Raw genomic sequence first — 19,458 nt, 5'->3', positions numbered from 1 at the left:
CTGGCCAGTTCTGCAAAGGTTCTTATGACTCAGGACTGTGCAATTTATTATGCCCTGAAGGCCACATCCCTGTGGAAGAGATGAATCATCTCAGAGTAGGATGTGAAGTGGTGGTGAGAATGATACCATACAAGAACCTTACAAAACTGACTGCAGAAGTATTTCTATAAACACTTTTGTGGCAACAGGCTAGTAACAACTTGAACCCGCGCTACTTTAAACAACCACCTTTCTTTTGCGGTTTGGAGGATTTAAAAAAAAGGCAGTTGCTGACCTACTTCTTTTATAATTCGTGTAATAGAAATTATTTCTGAGGAGCAGACAGAGAAAAGACATTGACTTCTTATGTGTGAGTTTTTCTGTTGTCCATTTCCTACTGAGAAAGTATTTGTAACTCCTGGTGAGTTTTTGTTTTAGAAAAATGGATTTTGTTAATCTTGGAGGATTCTAAGACTATACAACCAGGGAAATGTCACTGTGAGATGGTGAAGGTTGAGAAACAGGCACCAGACCCTTGCTTTTGTTATCAGTGGCGACATCACTAGAACCTGATGCGGGTCTTAAATTAGAGTTCATTTTTCTTCTGCTTCTGTTTCCCCACCCTAATCTGAAAGCTGCCGTTTGACCAATGTAACACCTCAGAGATCTATTCCTTATTTTCCATTACAGAAATGGATGTTCTGTCAAATCCTCTTCTTACCTTGGCTACTAAAATACCTCCTTCCCTGATTTTCCTTGCAGTCGTGTTGTCCCTTCCTCTGTTGTCCTTTTTGTAGCTGTCCATCCCCACTCTAACCCCTAATGGAAACACCCTGTGTAATCCTACCCTTGCCCTGTATTTCATTCTTTACCTCTCTGCACTGTTGAGAATACCACCTTGAAAACCTGGATTGGAGCTGCTTGTCTCTCCAGGGCTGCCTCCTCGACGCTGAGCAAGACTCACTCACAAGGTCTATCTCCTCGGCATAAACTGCCTTCTGAGAGCTTTCTTCTGACCTGCTGTCTATGAGCATACATTTAGCATGGACTTATGTTGAAGGTCAGTGGCTGGCACAGAGGGTCCTGTAATGAGGAATGAGACCATGGGAGTACCTGCAAAATTTGGTGTAGGGCATAGGAGGGCGCAGCTGCAAAGGTGCTCTTGCCAATGGTGAACTTTCTGCATCAATATAATTTGGGAACCAAAAGGTTTGTTGAAGTTGCTTTCCTACTTGTGAGGAACCACATGACTTTAATTGGATGGTATTTTCTTACTCCTTGGGTCTTTTGAAATTGTAGCTCCACAAAACCAGCATGTTTCAGTGTGAGTTGTAATTAGATGCATCTGTTATGTTTTCCAGAGAGCAGCATAGTGTAGGAGAGGTGTTCACTGCAGAATTAATTGCTTCCATTGCGCCTGGGAAAGTTGTAATCTGTTTACATTGGCCTTAAGTGATTTCCAAAGCCTAAATGATTTGAGTAATCTTTGCAAATTTAGCCATGTTGTTGAATGACTTATAGATACACTGGGTAGACTTCATCCCTTAGAGCAATTGCTGCGGATTTTCTGGTTTTAAAGCAGGGGTGAATTTAATTTGCTAACTTGTAATACTGCTTGCTACTTTACAAGAAGTAGCTGAGGTGTTCTGTTTACACAGAAATGCTGGGTTAGACTGAATGAGAGGCTTGTGCCTTTGTACAAGGTTTTAAAGTTACCTTTTTAAAACAGCTCTTGAACAGCATGGCTGGTCATTAGGAAAAAAAAAAAAAAAAAAGCATACCGAGTAACTAAAATTATACTTGTCTGAAAGGACAACATATGCTAAATCAACGTGATGAATTGATACCATTTTCCAATATCCTTCTAAATTAGCACCAGAGGACACGGCTCAATGGGTGGTGCTACTGCTGACTCAGTAGCAGTGGGTACTCTCACTCCCACTCTGTACTAAGTCAACACAGCAGCACACTGCAATACTTATATTTTTATTAATAGTATCCTTCCTGTGGGAAGTAAACCTGTGGGCTCTTTCACTGTAGTCATTCCTGTTTCCATTTGGTCAGGACAAATATTGGCAGGACATCAGTGCCCTGGCCAGATCTCAACTATATAAATGCATTTTGTTTTCCTTCAGTTTCAGTGTAACTTAGCACAAGTCATTGTGACTTTCCTACACAGTGTGTTGCTCTGTTCATTGGCATCTGGGTTCAGGAGTAGGTGAAATGCTTGATGTCTCAACAGAACATTATGAAGTGCTCTATAAAGGCTTTTGAGGGTCTTGAGAGAAAGACTTTCTGTCACAGAAAAAATGGTAGCTTCTGCTTTCACACAGTATTTTAGGATACAACTTTCCATGGCTGGTTTTCATGTTCATTGGTAGCTTATTTTAGCTATCAACTCTGTACAGTTCTTGGAAATCTGATTTAATTCAAAACTAACGTGTTCTATATTTCAGGTAGATCAAAAGAAAAAGTGACGTTTGAAGGAAAGCTGTTCAGTTTCCCTGACATCTTCAAATATTTTTTTACCAGTATAAGCACTATTTATTTACTTGGGAGGGAAGAATTTCTGGTTCAGCCAGCAGAGAAGTCTATTGATGTTTTTGGCTCAGCCAGAGCAGACCAGTAGATTTTAAACATGAGAGGATTTTAAATGTCCCCAAACCTTTAAAAGGACTTCAGGAGATATGAGAAGCATGGAGAGGAAAAGGATTTTGAAATCTGAGAATATTTTAATCCCTTTCGAGGTCTGATGGAATTTTTTTTTTAAATCACTGTGTGATTTAAAGTTAAAAACTGTAAGGAGGACAGGGGCACAGAAACTGAGTAATAGTAAGGTGTGCTTAGTGAGGGTAAGCTAAGTAAGGGTGCTAAGTGACTAGATACATGAACTTTTCTGTGCTAAGGAGGACTCTCCTCTGGGTGATGCCTTTGTCATGGTGTAATTGAGAGCACGACATGAGCTTTTCCTAACCTTGTCAACTAAAAGAAAATAATAATGTATATGCTTCACCCAGACTGGTTATAACAGATTTTGGGTTGTGCAATAACAGATTTTTATGTAGGATAAAGTTGTATCATCCTGAAATCTCAAATAGTTTTTAAGTTTAAGAGAGATTAGTTCTCTGGATATCTTTTTTTCCCATTGAAGTGTTGGTTGAGAACACACGTGTCTTTATTTTGAAACAGAGTAGATACAGATAGATATCTGTTGTGTACCTCCTACAAGTAAGTTTTGCAAGCCTTCCCTTGCCAAGCAATCCTTGCTGACATACTCTAACAGTATTTAAAACCTTATGAGTTGCCAGAGGGTGTGGTGAGGTTCCTGTGTAAAAATTCCTGAAGCATTTTGCTCCATGCCTGCAGAAAGCAAAGGTATGGTGAAATTTGACAGTACTGGCACAGTTCATCATACTTTACTATTACATCTACATGCTTTGGCTTAGACACTGTAATTAATAAAGGTAGTGTTTTTCCTGAGAAATTCAGCCCTATTAAAAAGTGCAACACTTCTGAGAAAGGACTGATCTCTATATCTGAAGAGATAGTTTATCTGTTAATGAATATGCACACTTTTCACATACGCAAGAGTGCAGTTTTCCTTTGAATGACTCAGGCAGCGAACATTTTTAAAGTATCCCAAGTAGCAGTTAACATCAAAAATATGAAGAGTGGCCTGAATTTCTCAATCGTGACACACAGTACTGCATTATGAGTAATGACGTACGTGTGGCTTGTATGCACTTCAGCCGAAATGTGTCATTTTTCCGAAGAAAACTCTCAAAGGGTGTAACTGTACGTCACCTGCACAACTACTGAATCAGAAAGCTGATCCCTGCTTTGTGTTAATGGGAGTTTCCCACGCTGCGGTGCTGTAGTGCAAGATGTGCCCTGTCGTGGGATGAAGAATGTGAACATCAAGTCGATGTATCTTCAAAATGCATTTCTAAACAAGAGTGCATCCTAAACAGGAGCCTTGTGCTCATGTGCAAGAGCAGGGTATAGGGGAAGGTTTCTCTTTTAAGAAACCCATTTAAACATTTGCTATTTTTTCATACAGCTCGACTACAAATATTCTTGCCTGGTGAAATGACCAGGGGTTTCACAAGGCAGTTGGCCCTTTCAGAAGGTTCATCAGGAGAATTTCCCTGATGCTTATTTGTGGAAGTGTACTGGAAATCTTTGCTATTCACTGATCTGCTTAGCACCTGCTGGCCCTTTGGAGTTTCATGCTCTTTAGGCTACCCTTGCGACTGATCTGAACTACCTGGTTGAGTGTACATACAAAGGCAGTAAGCCTTTGTCCTGGAAGAGAGTAACCCCAAAAAGGGGGCTTGGAATGGAATTTCCCCCTTAGACTGACAAGGACCTTGGGTGAGCTGGAGTGTCGTTAGCATGGTTTAAACATGTCTTACCAATGCCGTTGCCATTGCAAGATTCTTCCATCTTTCCATCTCTCATGGTCTCTGCCTGTTGCACAAAGGAGCTCAGTCTCTTGAGACCTGACGTCCTTTTACGTGGTTCAAGTTAACAAGCTTTTCATAACAGTGACCAAGTAGAAATTAATGACATTATGATTACACATGAAGTAAGACAAGATGATCTCATGTTTCTTTCTGCTCTCAGAAAAAATGAGATGGAAAGTTTTGATTTTGTTCCTCAAGCTTTTGTGAGAGATGCAAAAATGTGAACTTGCAGGGTATTGCACTGAGGACCTTCTTTTAAAATATCCTGATGATCATCTGCTCTTCTTTACCAAAGCATTTCCAAGCTCTTTGGAGTTGCTCTTTCCAGTTGTGATTCAACTGTATGCAGATCTTCATGGCTCCATTATCTTTTGGTCTGGTATTTGTGTCTCTGTTATCTCTTTCAAAGCCAAAAGCAGAACTCTTTTTGTCTAGTTTAAAACCAGAGCAATTGTCCCTTTCAGCTGCTTCAGACTTTTCTTTCTTCTTGGTCTATCTCCCTTCATTTTCTAGACCTTTGGCTTTATCTCCCGAGGCTTTCTTAATATCCCTTGCTTCTGTGGTTGCTAATTCCTGTCTGGGAACATAGACAGACCAAGCCATAGACCAAGACTAATTTGAATTCAGTGGTACAGAGGAAGTATCAGGCTAAGGAAAGTTAGCAGAGTACGTGTAAGGAGAGGCAGAGCACTTGCTCTCTGTTTGTGGCTGGAGGAATGGGCCCTCACCCCACCTCCTGCAGCTGCAGCTGAGATGCAGCTTGGGCTCTGTAGTTGATGCAGCCTTATTGCAAGGCAGACGATCCCTCTAGGCAGTAGGAGTGGCGATGCTCTCCTCCCACTTTCTTCCTTAGTCCCATACCTTCCTCTCCCTGACATTTCTCGTCTTAGAAACAAGGCTTGTCCCCAGCCCTGCCCTCTTCCTTCACTGCCCCAAGAAATAGATAGAGATTACTGAAGAGCGAGGATAAAGGAGGACATGGTGAGGGCAGGGGTAGTTAGCACCTTGGGGAAGGGGAGTTACTGGATAGCAATGAACCATGCCCAAGGGAAAGGAGGCAGAATGAAAGAGAAAAGAGAGAAGAGGAAAGGAAAACCGCTCTTACACACAGCCCTGTGAAGTTTAATGATTCCTCCTCCACCTCCTTTCTTCACCTTTAATTGCCTGTCCTGGTTTCGGCTGGGATAGAGTTAATTTTCTTCTTAATAGCTGGTATAATGCTGTGTTTTGGATTTAGGATGAGAATAATGTTGATAACACACTGATGTTTTAGTTGTTGCTGAGCAGTGCTTACACTAAGTAAAGGACTTTTCAGCTTCTGGTACTGCCCTGCCAGTGAGAAGGCTGGAGGTGCACAAGAAGCTGGGAGGGGACACGACCAGGACAGCTGACCCCAACTGACCAAAGGGGTATCCCATACCATATGACAACATGCTGAACAAAAACTGGGGGAAGTTGGCCAGGGGGGCTGCTCAGGAACTGGCTGGGCATCGGTCAGCGGGTGGTGAGCAATTACATTGTGCATCACTTGTTTTGTATATTCTTTTATCATTATTATTATTTTCCCTTCCTTTTCTGTCCTATTAAGTTGTCTTTATCTCAACCCACGAGTTTTACCTTTTTTCCAATTCTCTTCCTCATCCCACTCAAGGGGAGTGAGGGAACGGCTGTGTGGTGTTTGGCTGCCTGCCAGGTTAAACCACGACTTTCCCATATCTCTGCCTTCCTTACAGGAACTCGTTTGACACCTCACTATTCTCCCTCACCATATTGACCTCTTATCAGAGTCACAACACTGAAATTTTACCTGTGTGACTAAGAAGTCAGCTTCCCACTGTAAGGATTTGCTCACCTCCAGGATCCTGCTCCTGTTGCCTGTAAGGTGCCATTAATAGAAGTTCATAGTTTGCCTGCATTGATTTTAGACTGTGCGTTGCTATTGCTAACATTCAGAAAAAGTAGGAAAGTGCTGTGTGAGTTGAAAAAATAAAAGCTCAAAATTAGTTTGGAATCTTTTTTTCCCGGGAGTACATGCAATTGTGAGACAGTTAAACTGTATGGTATTGAAGTCTTTATCTTGTGATGTCTGAGAGTATAACAGTGAGGAAGGGGAGGCCAGGTACAAATGATAGCCCATTGATATCCACATATAATAAAATAGAGACAAAGTATAAATTATGCTATTGGGACTAAAAATGTGTAGCATGAAGCTATGTATTATCTCACCTTTGCTCCTAAGCATTGTTAACCATCCTAAGAATTTGCTCTTCACCGGGTTACTAAGTACTGCTTGGGATTTACAGAGATATTCTGTAGACTTTGGTTCCAAGAGGGTTAAAAGTGAGGAAAGACAGTGACAGCTTTGTGGGCTGACCATGGGAGAATCGAAATGAAGGAACTGGTGGGGCTCATTCTCACGTGTGGCCAACTCTCATTTGGTGAGAGAAAGCTAAGCTGGCTGGCTGGCTTACACTACTTCTACATTAGTGAGATTTGGATTTATGTTTAAAATGAAATTAATGAGAACATTGTGGATTCTCCAACCTTAAAGATATGCAACATTTGACTGGGAAGGGCCCTGAGCAACCTGGTATATCTTTGAAGTTAGGACCGGATGACTGTCAGCTGCCCATTCCAACCCCAGTTACTCTCTAATCTGAACTTCAGGAGACCAATTTTTGCAAATAACTGACTTTGTTCAACTGAGCAATATTACTTATCATTCTTATGTATTTGAAGAATTAGGACTGGAATAAACAGTAGGGCCCCAGGCTCAAATTCTGTCACCTCTATGGAAATTCATTATGTGAATTGCCTTCCTATTGTAAGACTGCAGGCAAGCAAACAAGCGTGGTCTTGTATCTGCACAACTCACTAATCCTTCGAATTAATTGTGTCTCTGCATGTGTGAAATTACAAATATATATGGGGTGTGGTGGTAGAGCAGTAAAAGCCTCTTATGACGGGTCCTAAAGCTGTGAGTCTGAGCCTTCTTCCATACTTGTGCTGAAAGACATACTGGGGGTAAAAGAGAGGGTAATCCACCTGTACTTCATGACGCAGCAGGGAGCCAAAGTCGCTGGGATGTGATGCTGACTATTTTGCTTCTCTGGGGATGGAGAGAAGAAGCTGTAGCCTCCTCTGTTGGCACAAAGGAGAGGACTTGTTCGATGCTGCGTGATGGAGGTCTGATATCTGTCACCCAGCTTGGGGCTACATCCAGGCCTGTCCTTTAGAGGCCTGTTCTTTAGGTGCCTGTTATTACAGAAACTACAGTGCCTCAGGTGTGGAAGGCTGTTGAAGTTTTTAGCTGTTAGACAAATATTTCTCTGTCTGAGATTTGAGGACTCCAGCATCCATTCCTTAGTGGGTGTATGATTTGCCAAGTCCCAAAATGGTTTCAAAGTTTTCAGTCTCTGAAAACACAGAACTGAGAATGCATGTTTATATTTTTTTTTCATTTGTGTATTAGAGATGGACGGACTGCACAGCTGATTAAGGAGGTGACTACTGAGGACAAGGATATGACTCCTTGTTGCTGTGCTGGCAGGAGAAGTCAGCAGAAATCAGGAGGCAGCACTGAATCTATCTGTCTACATACAGGAGCAGATGTACTTCGTGTCTTCTGTTTGTGAAGAAGTATGTTTTAATTGATAAGAACTGCAACGGCCTAGAAATAGTAAAGTTTTAGAACAAATCTGCTGAAAATTAAGTGTCCTGAGGCTTTTAGGTGCCCTATTTCCATGACCAGATCAACAGAAACTCCGGCATAATAGTAAACACATTGTTAGGTCTCTTGCAATAAATTTCCCCATTTGTTATCTCCGGAACAGCAATCAACTAAGATAAGGGAAAGTGACGGAAAATATTTGAACTATTTATACACCAGTGAAGGTGGTGTCATGTTATCTTCCTTGTATTGCAAGATCACGTTTGCTACCAGCAAGTTATGCCCCCTACGTCCTGCCAAACTATGTGTTATCTTGGGGGACTGGGGCAGGGCGGGGAAGCCAAAACAAGTAGAACAAGCAAAATACTGTGTGGTGGAACTCAAAAAACATTCCACCACAGACCGCCCAGCACTGGTGCCATGCGGTGCATACTGGAGTCAGGAAAGAGCATAGCTTGCTTGCAGTAGCTTCACCCCCCAAAACCTTTCTTTTTCACTCTTCTGGTATTTCTCTGTGATGGTTCCTCACAGGTCTGTTTCCTTTCTTGCTTCAGTGACAAAGGGAAGAAAATTCATTCCAGAGAGAAACTATAACTTGCCATAGACATTGCTTCTCTTAGCATGGTTATTCTCTTTAGTTACAAAATAAGAGCCTATAAAGCTTTATAAACACACCACAAAGATAACTAGAAAACTCGTTCCTACTTCCCATTCCCATGTATTCTCCAAGGCAGTGTTGTGTCTCAGTGGGATGTAGATTCTGCACATATCCAGCTGCCTTCCAAACTGCTTATCAACTCCTGTTTCAGAGAGACTGGATGAATCATGGTTTGTGCTAAAAGTGTTACATCTGACTAGTTTGAGTTGCATGCATGAGGGATTATGGGTCATGCTGGTCCCTTCCTAGGAGAAGATTGGTCTCAATATTGTGTCTTAGCCCAGAGTTAGCACAGACTCTCATTCCTCATCTCTCTGTAAGCAATAGACCAACTCTGATAAAAGAATCAAAGAATCATAGAACATCTCAAGTTGGAAGGGACTCATAAGGGTCCAACTCCCTGCTCCTCGCAGGACTACCTAAAAATAGACCATATGACTAAGACCATCGTCCAGACGCTCCTGGCAGGCTTGCTGCCATGACCACTTCCCTGAGGAGCCTATTGCAGTGATCAACCACCCTCTCAGTGAAGAACCTTTTCCTAATGTCCAGTCTGGACTTCCCCTGACACAGCTTCATTCCGTTTCCTCGTGTCCTGTCACTGGTCTCCAGAGAGAGGGGATCAGCACCTCCCCCTCCGCTGCCCTGCCTTGAGGAAGCTGTAGACCACAATGAGGTCGTCCCTCAGCCTCCTCTTTTTCAAGATGAATAAATCAAGTGACCTCAGCCGCTCCTTGTAAGTCTTGCCCTCGAGGCCTTTCACCATCTTGATCACCGTCCTCTGGACACACTCTACTAGTTTGATGTCCTTCTTATATTGGAGGTGCCCACAACTTCAGGCAGTACTCGAGGTGGGGCCGCACCAGTGCAGTTTAGAGTGGGACAATCACCTCCCTTGACCGGCTCGCTATGCTGTGCTTGATGCACCCCAGGGCACGGTTGGCCCTTTTGGCTGCCAGGGCACACTGTTGGCTCATACTCAACTTGACATCAACTCAGCCCCCCAGATCTCTTTCTGTGGGGCTGCTCTCCAGCTTTGCATCCCCCAATTTGTATGTATAACCAGGATTACCTCATCCCGGGTGCACTTGAAATACTCCAAATGAAATGCATTTGCTTAAACATGTTTTTATTGTGATTAAGGGAGCAAAAGAGTACATCCGCAAGACCCCTTACATATGGATACATGGAAAACAATTTGAACAGTAACATGCCATATTTGGTCATGACGATTGAGCCAAAGGTTTAAGGAGAAATATAAATTATAAGATTTCTATAATGCATCTTTAGAATGTGAGGAAGAGCCTTGCAGTATCAGGAGCACACAGAAAAAGCAATTGCCTTGTCAGAGTACGAATGGTTGGTGACAGTTTAGAGTTTAATCTGGGAGCTTTCAAGTGACTAATTCCAGAGGAGTCACATGGAACTTGGCCATAGAGAAATCTGCCTTTATTAGAAGGCTGCATTTTTTCCATAAAACTTCTGCTGATAAATGGGGTTGTGTTTTTTCAGTGTGATGATTCAGCACTATGATTGTTAACTTGTACCAGGAACATCTCTGTTTATGCTCATGCTTTCCTTGGGTCTAATTTTCATTCCCTTAACTCTTCATCCATGAGTAAATAATATTACGCTGCAGAAAGGAAAGGCAAAGGCCTCTGTTTTCATGGCGTAATTTCTCTGGTTTAATTTTTTTTTTTTAAATAAAGACTTCCAGTTTTAGAAAATATGGATGAAAGACAGAGCATGCATTTCTTCCTACCCTTGATACTGCAGTGCTTTGGGTCTTGCTGTGAGTGACCAAAATTCTTTCAGCTTCCTTCTCTTCAAGGGGAAAAGCATCTGCCAAAGAAGAGGATGCTGTTGGTTGCGTTGTGCTTGATCAAGAAGAGGAAAGGGTGGTCAGCCCTAAACTCTTCAGAGACACTTGTAACCTCTATCCCAGCTTCTGTTGAGCCAGCCACCTCACTGCCTGCTTCATAGATTTCCACAAATGCCTCATGGATGGCTTCAGACACCTTCAGGCTCTCTGCTGAAGAGATGCCAGACAGATTGGCCGATGAGCTGAACAGGTCGGTGATACCCAAGGCCATTAAGACAGATGTGAGGTTATATTTTTCCTCAATCTTTATGCGGGGGAGATACACTTTAATTTTCCTCTCTTCCATGTTATTAGAACTGGTCCACTCCATGAGTTTTTCAACGGTGATTGCAGTCTCAAGCTGCAAGGAGACAAACAAATGAGATCTCTGGGATGAGAGCCCAACTTCCTTTGTGGCAATGCAGTACCAGTGGTGTTTTTTTTTCTCTTTTAAACTGACTGCTCTTGGCATGGCATTTTTTCTAGGTATATACAGATTAATGTATCTAGGAGAGGAAAGCAAACTATGGCTCTGTCTTCTCTGCTCTGTCCTGCTTTCTATTTCTTCAATAGGCTCACTGCCAATTAATTTTCTTAATGAGATGGCTCCTTAGCAAATTTCACCTAAAGCTCTTCCCTATCTGTCTTGTTTGCTCGGGAAATATATTCCAAAAATCTTTCTGTGCTTTTGAGTCGTAAGCTCTATCTACATTTAAGACCTCCAAGTAACCAGGTGTTAATGGTAACCAATTACTAATACCTGAATTATCAGTTATTACTGAGGAAATTTAGCTGTGTTCAAATGCCTCTTCATTTTTATAATTTAGATTCTTCAAGCTAGTGTACAAACATTTCAATGAACTCTCATTTATTACATAACTTATTCTATTCAGACTAACTACAGTCCTGCTAATGACAATTCATATCAACAATAGTATGTTATGTACATTTTATTTTCTGAATTTGCTTTAACCATTCCAGTACCCCTCATATTCAGTTTTTAGATAGTTTAATTTTTGAAACTAGTAAAGCTATCATCAACTTCCCAGGAGGCTCCTCGGTGTGCAGGAATGGAGATATAAAACCTTTGGAGTTCAAGCTGCTGGATTAACAGCTGCTTAACTGAGAAGAATCTGTTCTGCAGTGACCAGTATTCAACCCACTGTTGAAGCAGTTCCTTGAGCAATCCATGCTCAGCACAGACTATTGCAGGACCACTGAAACAGCTGCATGCTTCTATGCAACAATCCAATGTTGCCAGCGTTCAGATCTGTGCTGGTGAAGTGTTTTAGGATAACTTTATTGTGAAAGGCTTTATAGCACCTAAATTTCACTGTGTTTATGGTTTTCTGAAAGCCAGCTGCCAGGGCCATACCTGCTCCAGGCCAGAGACATCATCAGGCAACAGCACCAACATGCTCAGCTGCCCGCTGGCATATGGAAGCTCCAGGATCTTCACTTTCTCAGAAGCCAGCACTGCCACTTTAAATGAACCAATCTGATACATCATCTGCACAGGTTTGCTTTCTTGCTGCAAAACCAATTAAGATAATATAGTTTTCAAAGATTATTCTTAGAGTGTAGAAATGTCTACTTATGGTTAAAACTACTGATTGCTTTTGTTCAGGAAGATTGTATAACAAGTTGTCTACTCTCTTCATAAATTCTAGAAGACACGTTTAAGGTGATGTATGCCCATGTACCTCAGTCACTCTGAAAGGCAGTGCCTGGGTGTCTTCATCCTTAAATGCTTTCTCCCACATTCCTTTGAAGTAAATAGCATTAACAAGGACCATATCAGTCTGGGGATCCACAGAGCCCGGTTGAAGGATATTTTTGATCATTCCTTTAAGAATGCATAGGAAAAGAGAATACATGTATTTATATACAACACATCTTACTTGGCAGTCACAACGTTAAATGAAGGGTATGGAATTTGTAGGGAGGAGGGTGTAGGGCAGGGACATTGTTTTGGTTTTGCAGCTGTAATCTTGTACTTCCGAGGTTGATTTGCTCACTGCTGTTGGCCACAGCTGTTGTTTCCCTCTCTGTAAAGAATTATAATGAGAGTTATAGGACCCAGAGATTTACTTGTTACAAAATGATTAAACCTGTATATTTCGTGACAATGGGAAGAACCACTGGAACTTTCTATCCCAGGATGGTCTCCAACCCAAACAGTAAACGTAAATACTTCTTGCTTCAAACCAAAGTTGAAAGGAGATATCTATATAAAGAGGGTAGCAGGAAAGGAAACCAGAATTTTACTCTGCTTTCTTCTTATACTTTGTTCTTGTTTATTCTGCAGTCCTCATGCACATAGCAAGCTCCTCCCTTAGTCCTTTCCCACCAGTAGCTTAATCATGGCCTGGTTTTCTCCTTCAAAGTATGACACCACACCAGAGGTTGTGTGATTGTGAATATTTTCATTTCAGTTAAATTTCAGCATCTTTTATCTGTGTTTGCTGTTCAAACCATGTGTTTCAAGCATGAGGGAAAGGAATGCTTTGAGGGGGCCAGGAAGAGACTGGAAGAATGGAAGAACCACATGGAGATGCAGTAGGGTAAAAATCCCAATTGTGGTATACCTCTTTCTATGCATTTCATACACCTCCCTGCCATTCCTTAACTCTGTGGTTTTCCATTGCCCTTTACCTGTTACGATTTCTCAAGTACCTTATGACTGCATGCCCTACTCAACAGGCACACAACAACTCTGGGAAGCTTGAGAGCAAAATGCACTGATCAAAGGATATCCAGATTCTCAACATTAGTGCCAAACCACTTGTCAACGTGTACAAAGCATATTCTAGTGCTTTCCCTTTCATCAGGACTGGAAGTATTACATACCCGCGAAGCCCCTACAGATATAGAGAGTCCTCTAAAAGGGATGTGTCTGAGGAAAAAAAAAAAATCGTTAAATGATAGTTCTATATCTGGGAACTGATCTGTTATCCAGCAAAAGGAACAGAGGGAGAGGTTTTGAGGTTTTTGTCTCTTGACTTAAGTGTTCTCATATGCTCTTCAAACATGGTGGCAGAAGGAAAATACCTGTGCCAACGCTTGACTTGCTCTTACCATTTGTCTGACTTTCAACCCAGGAATTGATGAGCTCTCTTGCTTGATCTGCAGCTGTTCGAAAGTTGATAGTTTCCAAGCCTCCTTTATACAATTCCTTCACACACTGTAAGTATTCCTGCAAAAGAACAGTATGCAGTTTTCAGATCAGAATGTCAAAGCACTTTGCAAATGTGAAATGCAAGACTGAAATTAACAGATATGAATAATCTGCTTATTAAGGCTAATCAGTAAGCCATGATTCTAGTTCATAAGTGTCTTAAGACTTGACATTCGTTGCTTCAAGCAAGAGTATATTTTAAAAAATATTTTCCAGAAGTTTTGATCAAAAAATGGCATTCATCTCAGTTGAAGTATGGGTTTTTTCATTTTGCCCACTTTTTAACTTTTTATTTTGCAATGGTATTTTCCTTTAATTTCAAATTAAATGTTCCTTTTAATGGGAAAACTTGGAATATTTTTGAGAACCTGAAGTTATTTTCCAGGTTTGTTTTACAAGTTGAGAAGACAGTTGGAGTTAACTCTTTCTAACAAAAGTTACCTTTATTAATTATACCTTTACATGATTGGATCATGATTGTACTTTGCACAAACATCTTTTTGGGTAGGCACATTTTTTTCTCAAGAGTGTAGAGGGTTAGGGCTGTGATAGAGAGAAGTCGTGAATCCTGTCTTCCATATGGAAGAAAATTTCTTTAGCAGAACTTAGACTTCTGACAGTGCTTTTGCATTACAGAGTGGTACATGGAAATACACTCAGATCAGATCTTAGAGCAACTCACCGGTAGGATTGGGTACGTCTCTTCAGCATAAAATCTACTGGCAAAGCTGAGCGAATAATTGTCACTTGGTTTGGTGATTTGGGTGAACATGTCTTTAAGTGAAGTGTGGACGCTTACAGATGTGCTGCACTGAATCATTGGCATGAATAGAAATAAAAAGATAGATGATGTTATTCTAGTTTTAGTACATAGTAGGTTTTCCATACTATATGAGAAAAGTAGAGTAGTTCAGACACTTCTGCTTACAAAACTCTTGTTCATTCTGTATGTCTTGTTGCTGTAACTACACTGGTGTAGTAATTTTCTGTGCTGTTTTTTTACTGTAATTTACTGTCATTTCCTCATCCTTCTCTCAGGGGGACTCTTAATTACCCACGGCAGTAATCTAGCTCCAGCAGATCAAGTAGGCTTTCCTCCGTTCCCAACCAGTCCCATTTAACCAGTAACATCCAGCTACCTTGCCTAAGCATACAAATATCTATAATTTTCCCTCTTTGCCCAATATTATGGTTCTAGGTTTCATCTTATGCCTGTTCTGAATCCTCTGTTACCTCCCTTCTCTCTCTTTTCTTATGAACGAAGTGTTCCCCCAGCTGCTGGATGCAGAGCACTAGCTGCTCATTGAAGAGTGGTCGGAACTGCTAAGAGACTGCTTTATCAGCTTGATTTTGCTCCCAGGAGAAGGTGACGTAGAGAAGGAGGTGAAATTATTTCTGTACCTGAGATTCAATACTCTCTCCAAAGCCTGTGATTTTATCAAAGTGAACAACCTGTAATTGAAAATAACAGTAATTGAAATAACAGGTATGTCAAAAAAAGGTTATGCAACTGAGATTAACACATGATGTTTAAAGTAAACCGGTTGGCTAACTGGGAAGCTGGATGGCTCAAAAGGTGCGATCCATCTGTACCATCTGTGACTAGCTGTGCCTGCTGTTGCCTGCTTAGATGATCTCTTTTTCTACTGAATGTCTAGAAATCAGCTCCAGTGTGTGCTATTAATAATACTAATTTCCTTCCAGGTAACAAGTCACCCACTCTCTGTGAAGGGAGTGAGTGCTGTAGGAAACTCATGTGAAACATTTTGCAGTCTGGAGACGTTTTGGCTCTTTCCCTGGAGATTTTGTCTACTTTCCTTACTCTAAACAAAGGACCACTGGAATGTGTGTTCTCTTCGACAATCCTACTGCTGGCAATGATAAAATTTAAATTTAAATCCAGTTTCAAGATTTCTGGCTGATGCATTTGTTTAACACTATGGGAGTTTGAGCTGGCTGCAGCTTTTGATAACTCTGGATCCAGATTTTTTAGCCTGTGAGTTATGCAAGGAACATTATCGTATACATAAGTGCTATGGCTCTAATGAGCAGCAGGAAGGTTTAAATCCTTAACTGTAGCCTCACCTTCTCTATCTGAGCCCTGGTGTTTTCTCTTGCACCTAGGTAGACCATGGAGAGAGCTGAGATGATGCTCAGGGGGGAGTAGAAGATGTTCTCGTTGACATGCTGGACTTTCAGCTCCTTGAATACATCAAAACAAAATTCCGTGCTTGCTGCACTGATGGAGCCCATTTTGAAACCAGTATTGTCTAGAGCAAACAGCAGAAGTATGATGACAATGTAATGACGGAATACTGTACAAGCACAGTGCGATGCACTTTAGTAGTAGTTTTTAGGCAATGAAATATAAACAAGTAGTTTTGAAGTCATTCTGTGGTAACGTGCCTATTGCTATGCTCACCTCTCATGAGTGTTAGAAACTCTGTATTCATAAATCTATTTCTTTCTGCATTTGTATTCAGTTGCCTTTTTGGCAGTAAAGTTCCTTAGAGGTCTTAAATCTGTATGTGATTTCTGTTTACCTTTTCAAAGCAGTCAGACAACTATTGCCTGTACTTCTTTTCATACAGTGAAAGTTAGAATTCCTTGGTACTTTGTCGTACCTTTGATGAAAACAAGAAAATACAACCTGTCTTTGATATACTTGCAAAGCTGGAAATTTAAAGTGCAAATTTTAGTAGACTTGCTCTAGGTTTGGACAGATATAAGTAAAAGCAGAGGCTGGCTGACTGTTTTTATTTTCTAAAAATAAATAAATGCGGTTAAATATCTATTTGTCACACAGTACTTACTGTCAGTAGATCTTCAAAGGCTTGTATCTTTACCCTTGTTTTAGTAATGGAAGCATGGATAGGCAATATAAGTTGTCTAAGGTCACCTAGTCTAGGAGAGAGACTGATGCACAAAATTCATATTCCACCCTATTGTGCTTTCAGATATAGCTTGCTTTGCTTAAATATATCTATATATACTACGCTATAACCTTTCTGAGAAATTAAATTTTGTTAGTGACATTCAGATAGAATAGAAATGCAGGCATGGTAAAACAGTAATGTCTACCATAATACAGCACTGTTAAATGAATATTTGTTTGTGGCATAGACCAGTGAAAGCTTTATGTTTGTTTCTGTCTGAGGCTGCTATAAAGTGCTGGACAGTATAAGTCCTGTGTAGGCACTGTGCTTGTATAAAGCACAACTTTTGAGGTCAGCATGAATCTAGTTTCCTTCCTGTGATTTATAGAAATTGTGAAAGTTTGTTGTCTTTCAAAATCCAGCCCCTTCTGTAGGTGCTTAATGCTGGGATCTCAAGTTTGTCTTTGGAGTATTAAACCCAACTTTTAAACCAATGTTTAAGTATTTAATCCAACCAACGTTTTTAGTGACCATGCTCATGAGTATACGCATACACTCGCACACACATTTCTCTCACTTTCCTTTCTGTATACAAGTTCACATTTATAGGTTATTGTGAAAATATGTCTGTACACCCATACACGTTTTTATCTTGCGTAGTGTTCACCAGCTGTATTTTCCAGGGATGCAACTGTTTGTTAGAGAAATTTCACACTAATATAAACCTAGCAAAATCACTGAATGCCACTGGTTTGCTCTCAGTGCACTCTGTTGAAGCAAAAGTGAATCAGGGAAACTTATTCTTTGGCTGCCAAAATCAAACTTAAAAGACACTGAATGAGAGGATAAGCGTCTCTGAAATAAAATCATATTTTAAGCACAAAGAATAAACTTTTTAAAAGTCTCCTGAAAACAAATACTCTGGTTTTACACATAGTAAAATAGGGTAGAATGCATAAACAGAGGTGAGAATATTTGTGGAGAATATCATGTAAATATTCCATCCTTAAAGATATGAAACACAACACAATAATTGCTCTCTTTTTAAGTTTAGGCATAACCAAGAAATAATATAGTGAGAAGGTAAATTTTCGTAGAGAAATACTTACCTTTCGAGCTTCAGCACCAAAGGCAATACAGCTTTCCAGCTGTATGTAGGCAGACTGGCTGAGCCCTTGGGAATTTATACAGTCTAAATTATGACCCACCCGCTGCTGCCCTTCAGAAGTTTGACCTTTGACACCATAAACATAATTTGATAGGATTAGGTCAGATTTTAGTTTCAATGGGTCCATTTTTGGTTGAAGGGAGAGCAAATATTAGTTTTTTATTCTGTATAACAAAGTGTTTTCCACCAGTACATCAGGACTGTTGGATCGGAGAAAAGACTGGGAAATAATGCTCATGTTCCTTTAAGCTTCATTTGCAACTCGATACTGGGATGTTAAGAAAAACAAAAAATGTGAAAATCTTAGCGATGGAAAACATAATTAGCAGTTGTTAGTCAATCTGTCAATAATTAGTCAATTTTTTATTATGGTTGTAGTAACAGACCAGAATTCTCTTTCAGCTGATCCTTTTTGAATGTACAAAATGTAGCTGAGCCATGCTAGACAGAAGATAAGTGAGAACAGGACTTGGCCTATTATTCTACTAACAAAACTGGGGAAATAAAGAAGGGTGCATGTGAGAAAACCAACTGAGATGAAAGTCAAAAACTCTGAAAAGTTGAGATACAAGATCTTTTGGTGGGTGTGAAGGTTTTACAGCAAACTGTTTTGTTCACAGGGAGTAATAGCAAAACATAGCCGCAGACAAAGTAAAAAGTAGTCAATTCCAAATGTGTTTGTGGTATGCACTTGCAATGTACCTCTCAGATCTTCCGTGGGTAACTTAATGGCCTGGCAGATGACAGAGGAACCGTGAAATCCAGCTAAAGGAGTGTTCATGCTCTGTGGGACAATCATAATATACAATAGCAAATACATTTCAGTTGTAAAAGCTATTGTTCTGTATTGAAATAATAGAATGGACAAACAGTAAAGAAACCATTCTGACCTCTGTAAAACACTATGTGATTTAAAAAAAAAGGGGGGGGGCAGGGGAATCCCAAAGTCAGTACGATGTAATTCTTTAGAAACTATATGGAGATGACTGTGATATGTGTTAAGAAGAGGAAGACTCCTGTACTGCTGTCAAAACTTTACAGAGTGCAGTTTTCTTTGCCTCAGTCTGCTTCCTTTGGTGAAAATAAACATGCCATAGAAATCTACATTCTCCTTGCCGAGTTGCTGTCACCAAGGCAGTCTGAGGACTTAAGCAAGACAAGATTGTGATGGAAGTGTTATTTTTTGTTAAATCTCTACTCCACAGGTATCAGCCAAGTGGTTTGGTTTGGTTTTTTTGTTTTCCCACAAATATTCTGATAGATATGTATCTATACTTAAGAACAGAATAATTCTTCTCCCTTTTTTTTTGTCAGGTCTACTTCTTTTGTTTCAGCCTTTAAGAAAGCCTAAAAAGCTTGTTTGCTTTTTCTGATGATAGAAGTGCTTCTCAGAAAACATTATCCCTACCTATAAGATATGTATTAGTATGTTGATGGAGAAAGGGAATGGGGAATGAGTCTGCCAGGTGCATTGCTACTCAAAAATCTCCACCATCTGGTCAATCAAACACCAGTAACAAGTTGTGTACATGTAGTCTACTTAGTTCTTCATATCTGTTTGTTAATATACAGATCAATGTAGACCAGGTGGTCCTGCCATAC

The 19,458-nt window shown here is 40.5% G+C and overlaps 1 protein-coding gene across 1 annotated transcript; it reads right to left on the bottom strand.

The window, feature by feature from the left end:
- Nucleotides 1-10,599: 10,599 nt before the first annotated feature.
- Nucleotides 10,600-16,065, bottom strand: LOC104021851 (ovalbumin). Its single transcript, XM_009475471.2, has 7 exons — nucleotides 15,898-16,065; nucleotides 15,214-15,264; nucleotides 14,495-14,623; nucleotides 13,713-13,830; nucleotides 12,338-12,480; nucleotides 12,010-12,165; nucleotides 10,600-10,995 (listed from the first exon to the last, which is right to left on the bottom strand). The coding sequence occupies exons 1-7, from the start codon at nucleotides 16,063-16,065 to the stop codon at nucleotides 10,600-10,602; spliced, it is 1,161 nt and encodes a 386-aa protein (XP_009473746.1).
- Nucleotides 16,066-19,458: the final 3,393 nt, after the last annotated feature.

The sequence above is a fragment of the Nipponia nippon genome, unplaced genomic scaffold (genome assembly GCF_047370975.1).
Source record: "Nipponia nippon isolate SJK-2023a ecotype South Korea unplaced genomic scaffold, ASM4737097v1 scaffold_1, whole genome shotgun sequence".
Lineage (NCBI taxonomy): Eukaryota > Metazoa > Chordata > Aves > Pelecaniformes > Threskiornithidae > Nipponia > Nipponia nippon.
The sequence above is the reverse complement of the archived record's forward strand: the minus strand, read 5'-3'. Positions and strand labels throughout refer to the sequence as shown.